The sequence below is a fragment of the Physella acuta genome, unplaced genomic scaffold, assembly GCF_028476545.2.
Source record: "Physella acuta isolate Inbredline_101_S28 unplaced genomic scaffold, ASM2847654v3 ptg000139l, whole genome shotgun sequence".
Lineage (NCBI taxonomy): Eukaryota > Metazoa > Mollusca > Gastropoda > Physidae > Physella > Physella acuta.
Window position 1 is genome coordinate 270,785 of NW_026731658.1, and position 24,496 is coordinate 295,280.

At 34.5% G+C, this 24,496-nt stretch overlaps 2 protein-coding genes across 6 annotated transcripts; one reads left to right on the forward strand and one right to left on the reverse strand.

The window, feature by feature from the left end:
• Positions 1–1,299: 1,299 nt before the first annotated feature.
• Positions 1,300–13,860, reverse strand: LOC131935258 (putative PE-PGRS family protein PE_PGRS24). 4 transcript variants are annotated; one of them, XM_059291627.1, is made up of 17 exons: positions 13,731–13,860; positions 10,584–10,700; positions 8,837–8,923; positions 8,145–8,174; positions 7,755–7,772; positions 7,464–7,490; positions 7,272–7,310; positions 6,674–6,721; positions 5,955–6,002; positions 5,614–5,628; positions 5,396–5,422; positions 4,795–4,818; positions 3,744–3,956; positions 3,559–3,612; positions 2,650–2,789; positions 2,048–2,156; positions 1,300–1,425 (listed from the first exon to the last, which is right to left on the reverse strand). In XM_059291627.1, exons 2-17 carry the CDS (start codon positions 10,609–10,611, stop codon positions 1,421–1,423), a joined length of 912 nt encoding a protein of 303 aa, XP_059147610.1. In that variant the 5' UTR covers positions 10,612–10,700; positions 13,731–13,860; the 3' UTR covers positions 1,300–1,420. The 4 variants fall into 4 exon arrangements, with proteins under 4 accessions (XP_059147610.1, XP_059147609.1, XP_059147613.1 ...); XM_059291626.1 differs by having other exon boundaries at positions 13,712–13,859; XM_059291630.1 differs by lacking the exon at positions 13,731–13,860 and adding an exon at positions 11,286–11,402.
• A 5,321-nt stretch (positions 13,861–19,181) lies between these two features.
• On the forward strand, positions 19,182–23,207 carry LOC131935256 (uncharacterized). 2 transcript variants are annotated; one of them, XM_059291623.1, is made up of 3 exons: positions 19,182–19,315; positions 21,501–21,573; positions 22,815–23,207. In XM_059291623.1, exons 2-3 carry the CDS (start codon positions 21,558–21,560, stop codon positions 23,111–23,113), a joined length of 315 nt encoding a protein of 104 aa, XP_059147606.1. In that variant the 5' UTR covers positions 19,182–19,315; positions 21,501–21,557; the 3' UTR covers positions 23,114–23,207. The 2 variants fall into 2 exon arrangements, with proteins under 2 accessions (XP_059147606.1, XP_059147607.1); XM_059291624.1 differs by having other exon boundaries at positions 19,187–19,237.
• The last annotated feature ends 1,289 nt before the right edge of the window (positions 23,208–24,496 follow it).

The following is a 24,496-nucleotide window of genomic DNA, read 5'->3' on the forward strand; positions in this document are numbered from 1 at the left end:
GCTTGTGAATCGAACGTATCAGTTATTCATAGACAAGCAATTAATCGAATGAAAACATTTCCAGAAAATATTGTAAGCGAATTATGTTTGATGTTGTCTCACGTAAAGTGTGGCATGGTCAAGCTATAGAACGCTGACTTGTAAACCGAAAGGCATGAGTTTGGTAAAGGGCTATACATCTCCACCTGACATATCAAATGCTAAAGAGATAAAAGGAAATACCTGGCGGAAAGAAACAGATCAACAAGGCTGGTTACATACGTTTCTAACTGCTCTATTCACGACCATACAGAGGCGTAGCGAGGGAGGGGGGCGGTGGGTGCGGACCGCACCGGGTGACACTATTTAGGGGGGGGGGGGGGTGATACCAAGGCAAAAAATAGCAAAATATATAGAGAAAATGATAATTCCACTTAATTAAGTGATTAATTCGAGTGTTAAATAGTGTTTTAAGAGGTGCAAATCGAAAGTTTGAGGTGGGGTGCAAATCGAAAAATTAAAAGTGTGTCCCCGGGAAGGATCGCTAAGCCTCTGGGGGTGACACCATTAAGTGCCGCACCGGGTGACACCCGACCTCGCTACGCCACTGCGACCATGTAATGGTCTGCCTGGTTTAAGAGGATTGTACAAATCGGAGATGAGCAAATCGGATGTTTTATTAGGTAAAACAAAAATTTTATTTACTATTTTATCTTGATTATGTGTTGATTGTTGTCATTGTATATCGTGAATGAAAATTGCAACATACTCAGTTTCTGAAGCATAAGTGTGTGTGCACAAACCAATATCATTAAAGCAAAATAACTGTACACTAAAAATGTAATCACCTCAAGCTTTTTGTTTCTATAGCGCATTCAATGGTTTATCCATAAAGTAAACAAGTATTTAGCTGGGGGGGGGGGGGGGGGGGGGGCTAAATATTTAACGGGATTTTTTTTTAAAACAATACCATCCACTAGTATAAATAATATTTTTTATATGTATGTTTAAAGCACTATTTTTTAAAACGAGAATGTATTTCGAGCCTTGCCGTGATTGCGCTGAGCATTCAAACATGTAAATGTTGATTATGAAGCTAGGAAATTGAGAATACAGTTACAAAAATGTGTTCGAAACAGTATTAATTGTAGTATGGCATGGATTTTTTAAATTTAAATTTGTCATCTATAATTTACTCTTGAAGACACATATTTAAAGTATCTTAGTATATCTCGATTTATGTTTTAATTATACCTTTTGTACACACACACACGCACACTCACGCATTATATGTATATATGAACAAAACTAACAAACAAGTGAATTTAAATGTAAAAATTTATTGTAAATTACACTAAACAATTGCTTTCGTCAGTGACTGCCTACTGCTCCAGTGCCTGACTCAACACATTAAATATAATAACTGCTGCTGGGTACTGGGTTAAACTGAAAGGAATTTTAAAAATAAACATAAAATTTTTTTTTATAAATATAGATTTAATGTATGCATGTTACGTTGAGGTTTCACAAAACCATGATGTAAGTTAGCATTGTGCCGACATTACAACATACAAACACAATGAGACTTATTATTTCAATTGACTTAAGTCTAAGTTATAAATGCAAGTCGGATTATCGATGTCATACGAACTCTAAAAGTTAGAAATGCTAAGATCTCGACAACCAATAACCATTATGTGTACATAAAACAGATAAAAAATGTATGCTTTGTAGTCACTATCGTAATATTGTAATTTACTTCTTTTTTTTTTTAATTAAGTAAGCATATTTTTGTTATATTGAATGCGAGAGAAGATAAGAACTAATACAACGAATATTTTAAAATGTAGTTACAGCTGTATATACTATTTACATGCGTTATGCTTACGTTTTGCCATGTATATTAAGTATAATTTAAGTCCTCACCCTTTTTCATGACTTTACTTTTGCCATTAAGTATTAAACTTAGCGTTTTTTTGTTGTTGTTGTTGTTTTTTTTTACTTTTTATTATTAGTTAATTTTTTCGTATGTTTATCAAAAATGTGAAACAATATTTTATGATCTTACAGAAGGGCGACATCCCAGGAAAACCTCCACCAAACGGCTGGGCGGGACTCGAACCTGCGGCGGGCGTCTTGCCCCCAGCTAGCTGTTGCATCATGAGTTGCTGTAATAGCTGAAATATGGCACAGTTCACTAGAGGTAAGATTATGTTACTGCTTAGACAAGAGGTAAGGTTACTTTATGTTACTACACTAAAGTTAAGGTAATTGTATGTTACTGCTAACTATAGAGCTAAGGTTACTGTATGATTCTGTCTCTCCTAGAGCTAAGGTTACTTTAGGCTACTGACTACAGTAGAGCAATGGTTACCTTATGCTGCTACCTACACTAAATTTTAGATTACTTTATGCTACTGCTTAGACTATAGGTTAAACACAGGTGAGTGTCAGGTAAAACACATGTGATGTCAGGTAAAACACATGTGATGTCATGTAAAAAACAAGTGAAGTCAAGTAAAACAACGGTGAGAGTCAGGTAAAACACAGGTGAATATCAGATAAAAAATCAGTGTCAGGTAAAACACAGGTGATGTCATGTAAACCACAGGTAAAACACAGGGGATGTCAGGTAAACCACAGGTAAAACACAGGTGTGTGTCGCCCTACCTGAGCCATCTGTGGGTTCTGGAACATCTGCATCATCTGGGCCATGTTGTTGGCTGGATGTGCAGGTGTGGCGGGTGTGGCTGGGGCTGTTTGTGGTGCAGGTGTTGCAGGCGTGGCTGCTGACCCGGTAGATTTAGGGGCTAATGAGATAATTAATGAACTTATGTACACATAAATTGAAGAGAAGTTCATTAAGATGAATATATATTTTTGTTTTTATTTCCATTATACGTTGCAAAAAAATGGAACAGGTTATTATAAAGCTACATGTGTCAAAATCATACAAAGTATTTTAACACACTACAGTCATAGCTAATGTTTGATTATATATTAAACTCGTGCAGTCAATGCTAAGTCCGTGCAGTCAATGCTAAGTTCGTGCAGTCAATGCTAAATTCGTGCAGCCAAAGTTCGTGCAGTCAATGATAAGTTCGTGTAGTCAATACTAAATTCGTGCAGCCAAAGTTCGTGCAGTCAATGATAAGTTCGTGCAGTCAATACTAAATTCGTGCAGCCAAAGTTCGTGCAGTCAATGATAAGTTCGTGCAGTCAATGCTAAGTTCGTGTAGTCAATACTAAATTCGTGCAGCCAAAGTTCGTGCAGTCAATGATAAGTTCGTGTAGTCAATACTAAATTCGTGCAGCCAAAGTTCGTGCAGTCAATGATAAGTTCGTGCAGTCAATACTAAATTCGTGCAGCCAAAGTTCGTGCAGTCAATGATAAGTTCGTGCAGTCAATACTAAATTCGTGCAGCCAAAGTTCGTGCAGTCAATGATAAGTTCGTGCAGTCAATACTAAATTCGTGCAGCCAAAGTTCGTGCAGTCAATGATAAGTTCGTGCAGTCAATACTAAATTCGTGCAGCCAAAGTTCATGCAGTGCCTAAGAAATAACACCAAGAGAATCTACCTGTGTTGCCTCCAAACCCAGGCATAAGGGCGGCCATTAAAGGACTTTGACCCACTGAAATAAGAACAATTATTTTTATTATAAACTTGTACAACTCTTTTTACAGCCAACAGAGTTGATTTTTTTCAACTAAACCTAAACAACGTGATTATAATGAAAAGATGTTTTGAGGTTTTTGAACTTACTCATCGATGCAAATGGGTTGGATCCTCCCATGGCTCCAGTGCCTCCCATTCCAGGCAGTCCTCCCATTCCTCCCATTCCTGAGAGACCCCCCATGCCCCCCATACCACCCATCCCGCCCATCCCACCCATCCCCCGCATCATTGGAGCGTACATCTGCATGAGGAGGACAGTGGGGTTGACCTTGCCGTTACACTGTGGCCTTGAGCACGGGTCTGAGAAGGCAATCAGTTATAAACGTGATCATATATCCACCACAACATATAATTATAATAATTTATTCCACACAAATTCCATACACTATCATTCATTCGTGAAAAACTATGCATTATTCTTTTTGGATAAACTATAAATAGATATTAGTTTGCTGACACAAAGCACTATCATAAAAATAAAACGATTGTTGAATGATGTACGCATATAGCAATAGGGCTTGTAAGTCACGGTCTCTTTCGATTAAAATTCGAAATCTTGTTAGCCAGGGAAAAAATCTACATGTTCGAACTTAAATAATTGTTAACATGATGCCAATATTTAAAAAAAAATTATAGCTATATGTTTTTAGGCCTCGTTCAAGATTTAATAATACCAAAAGTTCCAAAAAAAAGGCAACAATTATACATTGTTGTACTACTAATAAAAACAAATGAAGTAACGGTACGCCTACCGCTTGCACAGGCTGTCCGGTGACCTACTTACAAGCCCTATTACTTAAGCTGATGAAGTTTCAAAATAAAGGGCTCAGCGGAAAATTATACTAAGACCTAAGTGTAATGTGATTGTTTTGAGCAAAAAGAGATCGATTTGTGTTCAATGGTGTTAAAATAAGTCGAAGTTTTTTTTTTACAATTTTATTACATTCAAACACCTGGGTACTTTTCCCATGACTAAAATTTACAGGAATTGTTTAGGGGAAGTAATAAAATATTATTCAAGTCCTAACCCAATTTTTAACTGAGCCCCATAATGAGTAAACGTATTTGTAAAGATATAACAGTTTACAACATCACCACACATCAGTTTCAAAGACGGAACTTTCAACGAAAAACTCACCAAGGATCATTGGGTATTCGATTACTGAAATAAAAAAAGAAAGAAATTACTCGTACAAAGCGAGGAATGTTACGAATAAATTATTGATTTCGTCCAGCTTGCAGAGACAGCTGGTGAGTTACTTCAGAATGTAGGCAACGTGTGCATAAACTGGGTCGATTACAGTCTATTCTAAACCTGAGCCTATTACAATCTATTTTAAACCTAACCTAAACAAGAGTAATGTATAGTCTATTCTAAACATGGGTCAATTAAAGTTTACTCTAAATCTGAGCCTATTACAATCTATTTTAAACCTAACCTAAACAAGAGTAATGTATAGTCTATGCTAAACATGGGTCAATTAAAGTTTACTCTAAATCTGAGCCTATTACAATCTATTTTAAACCTAACCTAAACAAGAATAATTTACAATCTATTATAAACATGGGTCGATTACAGTCTATTCTAAACATGAGTCAATTACAATCTCTTCTAAACATGAGTCAATTACAATCTATTACTTTATGATAGCTAGTTTAAATAAACATACGTAAATTAACCTGTTTTAATTATAATAAATTTTATAAAAACTAAAATGTAAAACGTTGTGTTAACAAACCTGTATCGAAATAATCTCCAAACATATCTGAAAGTAAAACAGAAAGTGATGTAAGAATGTAATTTAGAAGAAAATTAATATTTTAAACGTATATATAGCTTTGTACATGAAAATTGTTTTTGTATATTTACAGATAGGATAATAGTTTTATAAACAGTGTATTGTTTGATAAAAGATTTTATTAAAAGAGTTTGTATCTATAAATTGTGAGAACTTACTTCCTGGATCTGTATCTGAAATTGTTGAATAAGAAAAAAAATTAATAGATTTGAAAAAACTGTTTCATTTTTTTTAAGTCAAATTTTTAGTCGCAAAAAGGGTTTCTTTTCATAAATGTATACTAAACTAAACTATTATTAGGAAATCGTTAGACTATTGAAATATCAATTTGATTTTTAACTAATGTTTTATTTGGTATGTTTGGTTCGATGTATTGAGCAAACTATTACGATGATGTCTAACTAGAAAAAAATTATGAACTATATATCTCGTGCACTGATTTAGGTCTGGAAAGGGCAGGTAACTGCACGTAAAAATGTTAGAGTAGTGTAGCACTTACTTCCCGCCATTCCTGGCATCATACTGCCAGTGGCTTGGTTGTACAGGCCTGAAATAAGAGAATGTTTTATAATACCCCGTCTGTAAGGAACTAATATAATTTAACAAAATTTATGAGCCATATAAATATTGCACCAATCGTCTCTTAAATTTAAAAGTAAACAATGTTTAAAATGTAAAATATAAAAATTAATCTAATATGGATAATGATAGAAAAAACATGAATCGATAAAGAAATAATATAAAAAATGTATATAATTTTTAACATGTTCACTGTTATTTGATTAAGGTGTCTCTTTTGCTGCAACCCATACAACAAAGTGTGCACAAAACAATAAGTTTGACTTGAAGCTAAATACCATAACAACTCAATACTAATATTATAATTCAAAATGGCATTTCACAGAAAAACAGACACATTAACTACTATCGCATTATAAAAAAAACAATTTTAAATTCTATTTTATCTATAGACATTTTCTTCCGCTGTCAGATTTATTATATCCGGGCCTAATCCCTCACCTCACAATTTAGTAATATCTCCTCCAAATTAATATGGATATTCAAGAATGATAATGAACTAATGCGACGTCTAACACACGCTCACATACGACAAAAGTTAAAACAAATCCACAAGTCTTACACTGCATCTGTGGGTCATTGTGACGTCTAACACACGCTCACATACGACAAATGTAAAAACAAAACCACAAGTCTTACACTGCATCTGTGGGTCATTGCCTCCAGCCATCGCTCCGCTCACTCTCTCTGTACGGAAAATAGAATTGTGTATATACAAAAACATTTAATGAAATGTATTATAATAATATAAGCCGCTAGGTAGTGTGTCAGTCCTTCCTTCCATCGACGGTATGGCGACTTTGTCTTCGTTTTTCAGAGCTGGAAGAGTGCGATCTTGCTTGGAAAGGGATAGAACGCCCGGGGATACGTGGCGATTTAAATTACACCAGGAATGAGGGTGGGGGAAATCTGTGAGGGCGTTACGCCATTTTTTTTACCGTAGCGGACACGGGTACAAGATAGTTGTAATATAAATTACAACGGTAGAGTGCTAGGCTGTTAACTCGAAAGTCTTGAGTTCCGGATCCAAGTCAGTTGAACGTCCCTGAATCCACCCAGCTATAATGAGTACCTAACTCATGTTAGGGAAAGTTTAGACGGTTGGGCAAAGTGCTGACCACAACTTCCCTTCATATGCCGAGGTCAAGAAACGTATGAAATCTACATAGTCATTATAGTGGATCGCTACATCTAAGGAGGATTCTTTTTTTATTTATTTTTACATCACTCTACTCACGTGTGTGGAAGTATTTAGAAGCAGCGCCCATTCCGTCAGCTGAGAACGTAAAATATATTCAAATAAAATTGTCATGTTTGTGTAAAATATGATTAATGTGTAAAGTGCTAAGTAGGCTACTCAATAACAACATTTCACATAAAAACACTTGCTTGTATTCGCTTATTAACTAAAAGGTAATCGAATACTTACACAAAGCTTCTTTGCCACCGAACATCACTGTGGAAAACATCGTTAGAGATTAAACACTGTGTGCATAACGTTATCAAAAGTTTGAGCAAATAGCCGTCGGAAGTAATTGTTTTAATTAACTTAGGACTTAGTGATGTTAATTATAAAATTTCTACTGACATTCTGTTGCAAAATGTATTGTTTTCATTTACATACCACTTTTTATGTTTACAATCAAATTAAAAGTGTAACAAATATTACTGAAATTACTTCCATTTGATATGGTGTTTAATCAATAATGTATCAACTTACTTAGCTTTCTGCAAATATCTGTGGAAGAAGAAAATATTAAAATGAATAAAACCATTACTAAAGTTACCGTCAGAGGAATCTGCTTTTGATTTTAAGCTCTCCACTGAATACATCAACATACAGTAAGTACCGCAGTACGTGACTTTCATTGTTCATTCCCCTTATTAGTAGTCTGTACACTTTAATAATCCTCAAAATTCTGCGTTAAAACGCAGAAATGCGCCAATTTTCTTTACTCTTAACCACCCCCCCCCCAAAATCTAAAAAAAATCAACTCTAATATACATCCCATCAATCTGTTCCCCAGAGCACCACCAATACCCCTTCCTTCTCGATATTGAATCTACTCCCTTTGTACCCACCACACCCACAATACAGAGAGGCACTTACCTCCAAGTGATAAACCTTGAAAGTTCACACCTACATAAAAACAAATAAAATAAAATAATTATCACAAAATGTATGCACAAAGAAGCGAACTTAATGTGTGAGAATAAATAGTTCGTTAAGATTGCAATATATTTGACTAACAGTAACAGAACTAGTACTCTAAACAAAGTATATATATATATATATATATATATATATATATATATATATATATATATATATATATATATATATATATATATATATATATATATATATAATATATAAATAAAATAACTCAGTGAAGAGTTTTAAGGACCTACCAAATTAATCGCACGTAAAACAATGAAAGAGACCTATATAAGTTTAAGCTGTTTAAAACGGTCCATAATTTAACACAAAAACTAAATTATATCGTCTCAATAAAATTATAGTTCTTGTAGTATAGCCAATAAAATTATCAGTGTACAGACGTCTGGAAAGCTCTTGTCAGCGGCCTATGTCCCAGTAGGGACGACAGGCAAACATGACATGACATGACAATAGATCTACAAACCAGGTACAGTAAGAAAAGTGGGATCCGGACAAAAGGCCGACATGAAGAAAAGGCCGACAAGACAAAAGGCCGACAAGACAGAAGGCCGAAATATGTCGGCCTTTTGTCCTACACCCAAGAAAAGTATTGGTGATGTAAATGTGTAACAAATACGTACGTCCTCCAGGGTTGAAAGCTGTGGCGGGGACGTTGAAGAACGAGGGTACGGGCAGCATTTGGGCTGTCGTACAGGCGACCAACAGGGCTGTTTGGGTGAGAAAAGTTGATGTCGTTATGTGTACATCACATTTTTACACATATCTCAACATCAATTATTATGTTAACTTAAAATATTATACAAGATTCAAACATTCATGATCATTAAATTCAAACAGAAAGTTGAGTTTATTATAATACAGATTTCAAGAGTATAATTATTTCTTGTGTAAGTAAAGCGTTTTAAACGAAGCAATGATGTATGTGCTTTAGTTTTTCAAGTAGGCTAGTCGGTCAATGGGGCATGAGATTTAAAATAGTTTATAATCTTATGCCGTCGTTCTAGTCAGTTGTCTGGGCATGTTCCTATGGTTTACGGCCAAAAATTTATTTTCGTGAATTTAATTGTCTTCTCTCGCCAACAATTTCTTCCAGGCATCTCTTCGGATGGGTGAAGGGAGGGCTCTCCCCTCTAAGAAAGTCTACCGCCCCCCCCCCCCCTCCAACTAAATGGATTTTATATAGAAAATATATACTTTTAACAGTGTCCGCCCTCGGAAATTTTAGTCCGCCCCCCGAAAATTTCAAGCCCCCCCCCCCCACCCCCTGGAGAAAAATGTCTGGAAGAAGCACTGCTCCCCAACCAGCAAATTAATAGTTTGTACCTGGTTAAAATTAGATTTCCAATGTTTATTTCCGTGATTTATTTAACCAGCAAGGCAATAATTTGTATCTTGTCAAAATTAGATTTCCAAAACTTATTTCCGTGATTTATTTAACCAGCAAGACAATTATTTATATCCAGTCAAAATTAGATTTCCAATGTTTATTTCCGGGATTTATTTACAAGCCCAAATTTCCGGCTCAACAGGTTGTTTACGGTAAACATTCCCCTGGTGAATAAATGACGGCCTAGAGGACAGGAAAGCCTGCTGACGTGTCACGATCTGGACCCAGGGGAGGGGCGAGTGGCCGGAAGCTGTCAAAGACGTCTGACACGTGACGTAGCGAGGATGTCCCAGACAGCACGTTTTGAACGTTTGTGATTTAACACAGACCGATATAACTTATCAGTCTAAAAATACACTGGACGAGTTCATTGTGATTTACCAAAGACCGATATAACTCTTCAGTCTAAAAATAAAATTGACTGACCGATATAACTTATGTGTCAAAAATACTTGACGATTTCATAGTTTTGATAAATATAGTTCCCTTGACTCCACTTCTGATATTAATCACCTCTCATCTCCCCCATTATTTGAATCTTACGTAAAATTTAAACGGTAGGGCCTATACGTTTTTAAAAGTTAAACATGTTGTTTTTTTTTAAACAACGACAATTAATTTAAGAAAACGGATATGCTTGTTGAACGAGTGTCTACGAAAACTTTTAAACAAAAGATAGTAGTTACAATTTCTCAAAGTTAACCCGGACTAACCGTTTTACTCCATAGACAGAGCCATAAAAAACACCTCACTTTTAAAAATTATTCTCAAAATTATATCATCCTACATTCAAAATCTTTAAAATGGCAAGTTTGTTAAAAAGTAAAATTTCAACTTTGAAAACATATTTTGATTCTGAGAGTGATGGTATGCACTCTTTAGTCACAGAAACAACAAAAAAATGTGTTGTAAGGTATTACATACGAAGGTCATTAAAATTTTAGAGACAGACGTGTTGTAGTTAAGAAATAGCAACTTACCGAAAACAAAAGGTTTCATTCCTAACATCTTAAGTTTCAGAGTTCACAAGAAGTTGATGTAGTAGTTTCTTGATGTCTAAACTTGATTGTTACTTGTCTTGGATTGTTACGTTAATACTGAAGAATAAAACATATTTTAATTAGATTGAGTAAAGTATTAAAGTATTTTCCAAAATTAAAAAGTTTAATAAACTACTTAAACAAGTGACAAAACAGTTAATGATAAATTTATATTCCAACACAAACCTAGAAAATCGACATTTTAAAAAACAATATTAAAGGTAAGATAAACAATAAATAAGTAAGAGATTAGAGTATATGTATAATTATTTAAAATCGTAAACAATTATAATGATAGAGTACAAGAAATTTAACACTAAGTAAAAATTATGATTTTTTTTTTAAAAGAAGCTTGCAATTATTATTATTTATTCCAATCGGTAACAGCTGTCCTAAATGTAATTTATAAATACAATAGGCACATCGGTATATGATTTAATTATAATATTACTACAACATTTTATAATTGTTGCATCTTGGGTTTTCATTTTAAAATCTTAAAGTGAGGCTTAGAAACAAATAGCCGCCATGTTTTTATGTTATTTATGAGAATCATCTTCACAAAAACAAATTAAGCTCGAAAATATATCTCTCCCTGGCTAACGAGACTTCGAATTTTAAGTGAGAGAGAACGAGTCTTACAGGCCCTAAATCAACAAGCACAAGAATAAATGGCTACATGACATGACATGTGGACAATGGCATCTATCTCTGTGGCGTAAACATGTTGTGACGTGTTCGTGAGGCAAGAGAGATTACGTCTACATTTATTTCTCACATTTAAAAACAAATGACAAATTCATTTGTCACTCCTTTGTTAAATGGGATGATTTACGTTCTAGGCATTTTACCGTAAACACGTACCGTAAAACACGTAGAAAGTATTTTAAAAAGTTGAAAATATTTCTGGTTTAATATCATCATCTTTTACCATTAGTACCGTAGACACATGGGGCAGAGTTTTAGAGACTTCGGCATATGAAGAGATAGTGTGGTCAGCACTATACCCAGCCGCCTTTCTTTTCCCTAACGTGAGTTACGTACCCATCAGAGTTGGGTGGACACATGGACGTTCTACTGACTTGAACCAGGATTCGAAATCGAGAGTTTCGGTTTAGCAGTCTAACTCTATACCGCAAGGCCGCGCAGTTTTTACTTCATGTATCCAAGGGCTTGTATGGGAAGCTCAGTTACGAAAAGTTTGTAAAACACGTCATTAACTCATTCATGCCCAAGTTGTATGCTCTATGAAACCTTATAATAGTTTAACTTGGCGAGTCCGCTGGTTGTTCATAGCTTGCCTTAATTACCAAACTCAGAAACAGCAAGGCCTCTGACGTAAGGCGTAATGGAGATTAAGTCTACACTTTCGTTTCAAGTTGTAATACAAATGACACATACATTTGTCACTGTTTGTAAAGGGGGATAATTTACGTTCATGGTATTTTACCGTAAGACATGTCGCTCGTATTTTAAAACGTATTCACTGCAGCTACGATTTGTATTTTAAAACGTAGGAAATATTTCCGTTTTAGTATAGTCACATGTTATTGTTCTTTGAAAAACAAGTTTATATTAGTTATTTTCCTTTTTACTTTCTTTCTTTTATGTAGGTTGCATTGTGGAGTTAAAAGGGGAGAAAATTGGGTTGTCTACCGTACAGTCACGGTGTGAGAGTTTTCTCCCCTGAGAGTTTTGACACTTCCGTAAACGCATCCACGACAACAAGGAAGACAACTCAGCCATGACAGGTGTGGAGTTAAAGGGGGAATACAACATTGGTGAATTTAAGGAATAATTAACATACAGCTCCACAATATAACGATGGTTAATTCACAGCAATGCGTTTATAAGCATTGTATGGGATGGTGAATTTGAATGGTAGAGTGCAGAGTGCTAAACGAAGGTCACAGAATTAGGCGAACTCTACTTTATCTGCATCATGGAAATATGCATTTATATTCTCTTCCCACTCACCCAATCTCCAACAAAATTATTACCTAGTTAGTTGTGAAACAATACAAATAAACAATAGTAAAAAAATTAAAAGGTCCCTTTTCGAACATGACGGTCAATGGGGCAAGTGAATTAGAGTTCACCTGTTTCAATTACCTCAGCTTATGAAGGGATAGTGTGGTATGCATTATGCTCAGCCACATTTGCTTCATATAAATAATTAGAGCTTTGAAAATATTAGATATGGAAAATGTTTTTATTGGTGTATCGTGTGATCCAAATAAAAAAAAGGAATGTAGTAGTTTCCCCTCTAAGCAAAGTTCAGCCATACTTGGCTTGCCTCCCATTCTAGTGTAACTGATATTAAACCCTCTCATTAAAGCCTCATCCTTGTAGACACGTGACAGTTATGTCATGGTTGTCATGGCAAGCAAAGCCATTAAAATTCACAGACTTAAATGTCTTTTAAACTCCCAGGTATGAAGTTTCCGACGTAAAACATGACGTCAAATTTGTAATTTAACGTGTGTTACGTCACAGTATAACACTTCTTGACAAAATTGCGCACCAAGTTATAATCATTTTAAACGAAACAAAAGTATTTTTTTTTGCATCATTCAAGATAAATATGTATAAATGTTTAAATAAATGTATATATATATAATGTAATATGAAATAACACAATCATATATATATATATATATATATATATATATATATGTGTGTGTGTGTGTGTATGTGTGTAAATGAATGTATGTAGTCACTATGTATATGTATAAAAAAAAGCATGTTTTTTCTTTAAGATTATCATTTTAATTGACTTGCCATGCTACACTTTTCGCTTTATGATACTTTGATCTATAACATAACAGTATATTACTTCAAACTACATGTCTATATTTTACTCAAAAATATACATATAAAAATTATACTTTTATCCTGTTTAAATATGCTTCATTGTATTTCTTTAAATGTGTTCTTGCTAATCAAAAACTAAACACTGAAAACATCTTTAGAATTAAATTGTGTTTTTTTTTCATCACACTTTATCCCAAGTATTTTAAAAGAATGCTATAAATTCATATTCTATATGAGACAAACGCAAAACTTACTGTTCAGTTTCTTGGTTACCTGTCTCTTGTAGTGAAGGCAGCTCATGTACTTTAACTCTCGCCTTGTCTCGGCTTTAGAGTGGTCTCCCTTTTATTCTGGCCCCTAAAACTCGACAACCACAGCGTCACGACAGCCACTCTGTCATCTGATGCGCATGTCTGAAAATAGACTGCCCTCTGTCTGACAATGAACGCTTGAGTTTTTCGGTCTGAATGCGAAATTTTAGAGTGATTAATTAATTTTTACTTTCTCGTATATACAAAGTATAGAGAAATTGTAATCGTGCAAAAAAAAAATCGAGATTTTTACAAATCTCGACGTTTTATACCTCACTGATACGGAAAAACATAATTTTGCAATCTTGTCCGTATGTCTGTGTGTCTGTGTGTGTGTGTGTGTGTCTGTGTGTGTGTGTGTGTGTAAGCACGATAACTTGAGTACCGTTACAGCTAGGTTGATGAAATTTCATATATAAGTATTTTATCAAAATCGTAGATCCTGATCAACTTTTGAGCGATTTCCGATAACCGGAAGTGGTACTTTTTTTACTATGAATTTTTCAAAAGCCTATAACTTGAGTACTATTTCAGATAGATAAATGAAATTTCAAATGGAAGTAAAAGATTTAATTCTCTACCTTCTGTAAAATTTTGACTAACTTCCGTTGACCGGAAGAACTAATTTTTGCTATTTCCGATTTCTCAAAAAGCTCATGTAAATTTATGAAGTACTAATAATATTGCGCACTATTATGCACATTTTGTTTTGGCGTTCGCTTGGTGCGCAATTCTTTTTTCTATGAGATTCTATTCTATTTTTAAAAGTTTAAGTAATTAAAAATCATATATTCCGAGTTATATAAGAATATTCGAGAAAGTTTAGGGGAGATAACTCCCGGTTTATTTTGTTACATTTTACTCAGCCATATTATCATTCTCTTATGATTAGTATAGCTGTATCGAAATTTTCCTTTTCAAACATAATTAACAAAATAGGCTTTACAATGTGGGCAAGGCTAATCATTTTGAGTTAACGAAGATAAAATCTACCACAATAAAACTAGCTAACATTGTAGGCTTACTTCATAATTTCTATTAGCAAGCAAACGAGAGAAAAATGTTAAATGTGTATTAAGTTTATTATTGTAACTAGAATTACAAGTATAATGGGATATCGTGGTCGAGTAATAGAGTTCTCTACTACAAACACCGAGGTCTTGGATTCGGTTCGTGTCTGTAGTGTGTCACTCAGTCCACTGATGGTTACCTAGCGAGAGTTAGGGAAGTTGATGTATGCGGTATCATACTCAGAGTTTCTTCCAGGCATCTCTTCGCCCCCCCCCCCCCCACCCGCTATAACGTCTACCGCTAATCCCCCCCCCCCCCCCTCCACCCACCCAAACAAAATATTTAATTAGAAAATATATACTTTTATCACTGTCCGTCAGTCCCCGAGACCCCAAGCCCCCCTCCCCCCACCCCAGAAAAAAGGCTGAAAGATACACTGAGCATACTCCTAATAAAAAATAAAAGAATAGTTTTACTATAATGAAGGGTTGGGTGTTGCTATTCTTATAGTAACACTACCCCTATAGTAACACTCTATATTTATATTAACACTCTACCTTCGTAGTAACACTCTAGAGCAGGGGTCGGCAACCTTTTGAAGCGGAAGAGCCAAAAGTTACAATTTTCAAAATTTCCCTGGTTTTAAAGAGCCACTAACATTTTTTTTATTTCAAATATTTTATTTTTTTATTATGATTATTAGTATTTGTTCAAGGAGCTGGAGAGCCGCATCTTGATATCAAAAGAGCCGCATGCGGCTCGCGAGCCGCAGGTTGCCGACCCCTGCTCTAGAGTGTAGGCTAACTATGAGAGTAGAATGTTACAAGTTTAGAGTGTTAATATAGGGGTAGTGTTACTATAAGAGTAGAGTATTACTATAAGGGTAGGGTGTTACTTTAAGGGTGGAGTGTTACTATAGGGCAGAGGCGTAGCGTGGGGGGGGGTGCGTACCACACCGGGTGACACCATTTAGGGGGGTGACACCAAGGCAAAAAATAGTAAAAATATATAGAGAAAAATGTGGGGGGGGGGGGTGCAAATCGAAAGTTTGTGGGGGGAGGTGCAAATCGAAAGTTGGGGGGGGGGTGCAAATCGAAAGTTTGAGGGAGGGGGGGGGTGAAAAAATTTGTCCCCGGGGAGAGTCGCTATGCCTCTTGGGGGTGATACCATTAAGTGCCGCACCGGGTGACACCCAACCTCGCTACGCCACTGCTATAGGGGTAGTGTTATTAAAAGAGTAGAGCGTCAATATGAAATTAGTTCCGCTGAGCGGTTTTATTTATGTATTGTGTTTTTTTTTTCGTTTATTTTTTTTTCTTTTGGGGGAAACTTTGTTCGAGGGTGTTATTTTGTATTTCCTTTATTTTCATTTGTGTGTTCCTCTCCAGCCGTGGTGTTTGAGTTTGAGTGGTGTCTGTTGTGTCGTCCGAAATATAATGTATGGGATCTTCCGCTTATTAACATCTCAGTAACAACAAAGGATAAAGAATCGCAAGTAAATCAAAAAGGAATTTAAAACGTTAATGGTTGTCTGTTTAGATTATATCAAAAATACTATTACCAAGTTTTAAAACCAAGCACATTTTAACTCACTCAACAATATATAATATTGTAAATATCTAATAATGATCAGCTTTTGTAGTATTATCACTGCATAATAAAATGTAACTTCTAACGACTTTTAAGAACATTGTTGCAAATTATTTCCTTTGGATCTGTTACTGTGTATATGGGAGGTAACTGAATTTTTATATGCATAAATGAGCAATTCATACAATAGTTTTGCTACTTTAGAGAATGCCTAGTACGGGTCTTTGTTATAACAAGTTGACTGTTTTTTTTTTTTGGATTTCATTTCTTATTCTACAGACAATATTTTTGCACCAACACGATGTCGCTAAATTCAGCAGTGTCAATGGGAGTAAAGTACATTTTAGAACCTAAAAGGTCCATGGGGCAGGTGAAATAGAGTTCACCTGTTACAGTGACATCGGCATATGAAGAGATAGTGTGGTCAGCACTATGACAAGCCGCTTTATTTTAGCTAACATGAGTCAGGTGACCATCAGAGCTGTGTGGACTCAGGGACGTTCTGGTAACATGATCACGTGATTCCAATTCGAGACTTTCAAGAAACTGGTCAGTGAGAGATGGGTGACTGTCGGGGCGACGACAAGTACACGGGGCGGGTTAGTTACTGTGTCGCTGTCATAAGGTTAGAAGTGCAAGTGTTTATAATAAACAGAAGCCGTTGACTAGAATTGAATGTGTTTTAACCCTAAGAAAAAGTTGACCTGAAGTGTGTACTTTAACACAGAGAAAAGTTGACCAGAAGTGCGTGTACTTAAACACATAGAAAAGTTGACCTGAAGTGTGTACTTTAACACAGAGAAAAGTTGACCAGAAGTGTGTGTACTTTAACACAGAGAAAAGTTGACTAGAAGTGTGTGTACTTAAACACAGAGAAAAGTTGACTAGACGTGTGTGTACTTTAACACAGAGAAAAGTTGACCAGAATTGCGTGTACTTTAACACAGAGAAAAGTTGACCAGAAGTGTGTGTACTTTAACACAGAGAAAAGCTGACTAGAAATGCGTGTACTTTAACACAGAGAAAAGTTGACCTGAAGTGTGTGTACTTTAACACAGAGAAAAGTTGACCAGAAGTGTGTGTACTTTGTAACAGAAAAGTTGACTAGTAGTGCGTGTACTTTAACACAGAGAAAAGTTGACCAGAAGTGTGTGTACTTTAACACAGAGAAAAGCTGACTAGAAATGCGTGTACTTTAACACAGAGAAAAGTTGACCTGAAGTGTGTGTACTTTAACACAGAGAAAAGTTGACCAGAAGTGTGTGTACTTTGTAACAGAAACGTTGACTAGTAGTGCGTGTACTTTAACACAGAGAAAAGTTGACCAGAAGTGTGCACTTTAACACATAGAAAAGTTGACTAGAAATGAGAGTACTTTAAAACAGAGAAAAGTTGACTAGAAATGCGTGTACTTTAACACAGAGAAAAGTTGACCAGAAGTGTGTACTTTAACACAGAGTAAAGTTGACCCCCCCCCTCGCTACGCCTCTGTTACTGTTAAAAGTCAGTGACCGGTGAAGAGCACTATAGTATACATAGACGGGGGAGGGAGAGTGGGGGCGCAAAAGTGATAGTTCACACCAAGCGACGGAAGTGGTTGAAGTGTGTTGCCGTCACATTTGTCGTATTTAAAATCCCATCTACGCCACTCCCACTGCGACGTTTAGCGTGAATACAGCGTCTATAAAAAAAAAGATAACAAAGCTACGCCCCTGTTCGTATTTCCTGTTTCGGTTTACAGTTAATGTTTTTTTTTACCGCTAGGTCTGGATGTTAAATGAGGTCGTACCGCTGATCTAAAAAAAATTTAAAGAAATATCCCATTTGTTTTTCTAAGTGCATATTTTCTTTTTAAAAATAGTACGCTTAGGAGCGGTTTTTCAACGCGTATAATATTTAGTTAGGTAGGGGGGAGTTGAAGAGGAGCCGGGGGTAGGGGGGGGGGGGTCATTGAGCATTGATTGGGAAAGGTACATATATATAAATAAATAAATATATATATACATATATATATACATATATATATACACATATATATATATATACATAAATATATATATATATATATATATATATATATATATATATATATATATATATATATATATATATATATATATATATATATATATATATATGTATATGTATATATATATATATATATATATATATATATATATATATATATATATATATATATATATATATATATATATACGCCTATATACAAACAAAAAGCCGCAACTAAAGGTACTATTTTTTTTAAATGCAAAGCTGTGGTTTTTTTTTTTTTTTAAATATCCCATTTGTTTTTCCTAAGTGCATATATATATATATATATATATATATATATATATATATATATATATATATATATATATATATATATACATATATATATATATATATATATATATATATATATATATATATATATATATATATATATATCTTTTTTAATTTCGTCCCTGGGTTGTGTGTGTGTGGGGGGGGGGTGAAAAATGATCACTAAGCAGATAGGTTGTTCTAAAATTAAAATTATAAATTCACACAAAAATAATCGGATTGCTTCCCTTTCACGAGAACTAAACTAAGAATAGCTCTTCTTTTTGTTTTCTCAGAAAAAGAATCTAAACTTCAAAAAATATATTTTTATTAATTCGAGGTTTTTACAGATACCTATGATTTGTTTTCATATTTTTAAAGCCCAGAAAAAGTCTTCCATTTTAGTTATTGTTTTATTTATTGCAGCGCAAATTTTAGTTTTTAGCATAAGGCTAAAAATGTAAAAATTAAATTCCGGATTTTCCCGTATTAATTTGTCTTCTGTGATCAACTAACAAATAAAATACCAAGCTGCATTGTTTTGTTAGTAGTGTAATATAAATTATATTATGTCAAGCTAATTTACATTTTATCATTCTAATTAGATCTACTAAGGTTTATGTAAGTTGTAAATACATATTTAATAATTATTTAATATTTAAACTTATAAACTTAGAATAAACTTAAAACTAAATACTAAAAATTAGGCCCTAATTTGTTTTGGTAATCTATCGTTTTTAGGTAGAATCTACGTAAAATCGCCAGCGGCTAGATCTAGTAATGTTCGAAAAAGTTACCTCATTGTCAAGGCTTTAATAGAAGTATTTTGTGATATATTTGTGTCAAATATTATAGATAAATGTATAATAAACTTAAATCAATGGCTAAATATATCAATTATCAATATAGGCAAGAAATTAACTTTAAACAGCAGTGTTTTCGAGCAGGATTTGATATATAAAAAGCGGCCATCTGTAAGTTAGAGTGGCTTCCCCTGAATCTTGCGCTAAAAGTTTACAATAGAAAAAATAAACAAGATGGCTGCTATAGTAAATGTCGGTGTAGTAAACGAGCATGATGGTTGCATCTGTTGGAAACATCGCAAGTCTTCATTTATTACTGAAAATTTTTAATTCAGTTGTTTAAAAACAGGTAGATCTACATATATGAAACAAGGAAACATTTTTGTATTTTTCAAAACATAAATCCTCCTCAAAATGTAAAATAATTATTAAAATTTAAGGAGTCACCTGTTTTTCACATTACTAGTCGCGGGCGATTTTACGTACCTAAAACGATAGATTACCATTTTTTTAAATATTAAAAATAGTAGGCTCTACGGCCTATAATATAAAATTATTTTATTTAATCTATTATGCAGCCTATAGTATAGGGCCTAACCTAAACTTATAAATTATATTTTTATGATACACTGGTGTTGGGAAATAGCAAGATGCAAAAAGCGAAATTGCGAGGCGGTAAACTGCGAGAAGGGCGGGAAAACCGTCAGTCACTTGATATTTTTGCCTCTCATTTATTCACCACCCAATACTTACACAGGTTGGTGCGAAGCTATCTGCGAAAATTTTACAGCGACCGATTTACAGCTATATTTGATGCAGACTTCAAAGACTTTTCATTTACGTCCTTCAGGAATGTTCTTTGTATAGCCAGACACGAGTCAGACACTGGCCCCTGCCCACCCCACTCAGGGAAAAATTATATGGGGCACCTGCCAAACTGGAGACCACAGTCCGGTTTGTTCATGAAGTTGGACTTGTTGTCTGAATCCTCCACCATATTCTCAATTAAGAACGAAGAAGAAGAAGAAGATGATGCATACTTCAAAGACTTTTCATTTACATTGTTAAAACTTCAGATTTTTCTGTCGCTAGACCATCTTTTGTTTTGACTAAGAATACCACCTTGTTCGAAACCGCTCGAAATACCGCCGCCGATAGATCAACTTATTTCTTTTGTGTAGAACACCGAGGCCGCCTGCCGCCACAAACTAATATGTATTGTTACAAAGTATTTTTGCTTTGTTACGTAGCAGAACGAACCCCCGGTGTAGCCTCAACAGGTCACATACCACACGTGCATAGTGTTGTGGTTGTGCTGTAATAAATTTAAACTAATAAACTAAATAAATAAACCTCCCTTTATTTTCTTTAGCGATAATTAAATTAACTAATTGATTAAGTAATGTGATTTCGAATTTCCTGTATAATTTATTTTTACTATTACAGAAACAGCTGTGTTGTTTCAATACCACCCGCTCTCTTTCTCAAATCAAACATTACACATATGACCCTGACCATGTTAGTAATTTTTTTTTAATGCTGTGGAGAAGAAGAGGGAGGGATTTCATACTCACTGAAACCAAGCAAAAATAATTCACTGAACTATTGACCTTGAATGATGTTGTGGCAATGGCCTCGCCATTTCGCTTCTCGCAATTTCCCAACACCTAATGTAAACTATAAGTAATTATTAATCATTGTACAGTTAGTACTAGTGGGCTGGGTTATTCCATAGCTGCCTACTTATACAAGTGTTTGTCCCGTAATTTTATGATTTCAATACCCAGGTTACACAGAATTAAGATTATACCTCAAATGTTACACTTTTGCCTTACATAAAAATCACAGTCATTGTTAGCATAAATTAGTGGGGGATTTTTGTTTTATTTTTTTCTTATTGCAACTTTTGGTTCCTTGTCTGAAGTAAATGCCAATAAATGTGTTTGATTTGTATGTGAACTTTTTTTATTGCAATTTGTTAAATTCTGTTATTCTTTTCACAGAAAACTTGATTACTTATATTGGTTTGCAAAGCTGAGACCTATAGAATATAAACTAAAATGAGTTATAATTTTGGTAAGTTAAGATAGAACTCAACATATTTTTTATAATAGTACCTACTTTGTGATTTTAATTTTGTTTTATGGAAGTAAACTTTTATCACTTTAAATAAAAATTTTAAAATTGATACTTTCTTGTTAAAAAACTGAACAATGTACCGAATTTTTTTTTTTTTAAATACTAGAGCATTGGCTACTTTGTTGTGTATTTTTTTTGTTAATGTATCTTAATTAGCTGTAAGTATACATAGTGGCAAAATGAGTAAGTTTATCTATTTCTTGACAGTTAAAAATGTTAAAAATACATCATTTTTATTTGAACACCTTAGAATGAACCAGAGAATACTTGTATGGTCACAAAACTATTACTAGTCAAGGATTGTTTAAGAAATAGAATTTAAACCTTTCATCAGCATTTATTAATATGTATAGTTATACAAGTTTTTCTGTTGACCTCAGCTTAATTTCATTTTAGTAAAATGTAAAAAAACAAAGTTATACAATTAAGTCAATAGGGCAGATAAAGAAGAGTTGAGCTGTTTTTGTGGCCTTCGCATTTGTATTGGGATGGCGAGAGCTATACTGCTTACCCAGACGTTTTGAGTTTGAATCCGGGTTCAAGTCAACATATGACCTCAACATATGAAGGGATAGCGTTGTCAGCACTATACTCAGCCACTTTACTTTCCCTAATGTGAGTATGGTAGGCTACCCATCAGAGCTGAGTGGACTCACTGAAGTACTACTGACTTGAATCCAGATTAGAACTTGAGACTTTCTGGCTCGCAATTTAGCGATCTAGCAGAGAGAGTATACCCCACCTTAATAGTAAGGTAAAGTTCCCATTCAAACCTGACAGTCTACAGGGCAAGTGAAGTAGAGTTCACTTGTTTCTGTGACCTCAGCACATGAGATGAAGGGATAGTGTGGTCAGCACTATGCTCAGTGCCATTACTTACCCTAATGAGAGTTAGGTACCCATCAGAGTTGGGTGGACTCAGGGATGGTCTACTGACTTGAATCCGGATTCTAACTCAAGACTTACGGGTTAGCAGTCCAGCTCTCTACCGCTGGGCCACTCCGTCCCATGTTTAGTATGGTAATCGGGAAAACAAAATTATTTAACATGTATCTTTTTTTCAGCAATAAATAGAAATATCTGTGTTAGTTATGAAGAGATAAACATAATTTCTTCTTAAGCAATTACAATAAAAGCTTTTTTCTTGAAAAAGTTTAATGAATGTATCTTTTGAACAGCACAAGGTCAAGAAAAGCCTATGCGTGGTAAATTGAAAGAACAGGATGAGCGTAAAATCCGCAGCAACTGGATGCTGCTGCTGGAAGAGCTGGACGGGGAGCATGTAGTGAATCAACTGTACCAGAAGAACATCATCACATTAGATGACATGCATCAAGTCAAAGCTGAGAAAACTCCCAGGAAAAGGACGGAGGCACTGCTCAAAGTGGTTCTGCATGCTGGACCAGGCGCAGCGTTTAACGAATTTGTTTCTGCTTTGAAGGAAGTTTACCCACATGTTGCAGAGAAATTATCTTAGTTTAAGCTTCTTTTTTTTAAATTAATTTTAATTTTGCTGTATAGGCTTCATTGTCTTTTTATATTGTGATAATCACTTCAATAACAATGCAAATGTGTGTTTGAATATATAAAAATGAATTTTTAAACCTGGCTTATTAATTTTTATTGGTATTTGTATGCATGAGAAAAAAACTTACTTTTACTATTTTGGTTACACTTACATTTACTTTCTATGTACTCATAGTGTAAAAATTCGAAATCTGTTTAGAAATCAGAAGAAGATAAAAAAAACAGTGCATAACTGTTGTAACTATTCTAAATGATTATGTGAGATAGTATCAGTATGGTTGAATTGTAGAGAGCTTGATTCTACCTACTAAATAGCTTTAGTTTCAAGGGCTCAAATTCATACACTGTCCCAAGCAAAGACCAGCAAAAACCATGTGGTAAAACTGTGCTATTAAACTAATTAGTGCACACACACAAAAATACGCACAATGAAATATGCACACTCACACACAAAAAAGCATATAAAAATTCTCCCACAGGGGTCGTCCATAAATGGCATCACAATCGTTATTGATTTTTGTGACTAATGGGGGAGGGTTCAGATAGTGTGATGTCACATGATTGCGTTAATAAAAGGTTATGCTAGAAATTGTATTTTAGCGGTTATTTTGCATTTTTGAAACCTTTTTTTGTAAAGCGTAATAGGAATTGATTAAAGTACTTTGTGTCAACTGAGCTGGGACAATATTTTAGAAATAAATAAATTTAAACAAATAAAAATTAAACTGCAATTTTAAGGACAGTTGTAGATTGAGATGTGAATTCATTTGAGGGGGTGGGGAATCTGGCTATTTGTCAAGAAGGGAGGGGGGGGAAGGTAAAAAATAATAGTGTGTCGTCATTTATTGACAAGCCCATGCAGAAAAAAAAATTATGTCTAAAAAATTATTCTAAAATATGTAGATAAAAGTTACACACAAGAAAACGTTGCAACTTTTACAACAGACCAAACCAATAACACAAGAAAGTGCATTATTGAGATTACACTTACTCAAAACAAAGAGCTGAGAAGAAATTGTTGCAAAATGAAATTAGGGCGTTGAGGGAGATATATATATATAATGCACACAGATAATGCAATAAGAAGGGATATGTGCATAGTATAAATTTAGCTCACAGAAAAACATACGCCTCGTAATATTATAACGAACGTTCAACCATTAATGATGTTACACTTATTTGTGGGATATACTTCCTTCCTCCCATCTTCAGAAACAGTCAGGTATATAAAATGACATTTCAGTCCAGAACTACCCCCCCCCCCCTCAACCCAAAGTATACATTTTTTCTATATAAATTTAATAAAGTATAGCCCAGGTCTATCTATATATAT

Coding starts and splice junctions, on each gene's coding strand:
- LOC131935258 (XM_059291627.1), bottom strand. CDS start 10,611: ATGTTAGGAATGAAACCTTTTGTTTTCG. Junction 6,003..6,673: donor CAATGACCCACAGATGCAGT/GTAAGACTTGTG, acceptor CTCTTATTTCAG/GCCTGTACAACCAAGCCACT. Junction 2,790..3,558: donor TGGGTTTGGAGGCAACACAG/GTAGATTCTCTT, acceptor TTATCTCATTAG/CCCCTAAATCTACCGGGTCA.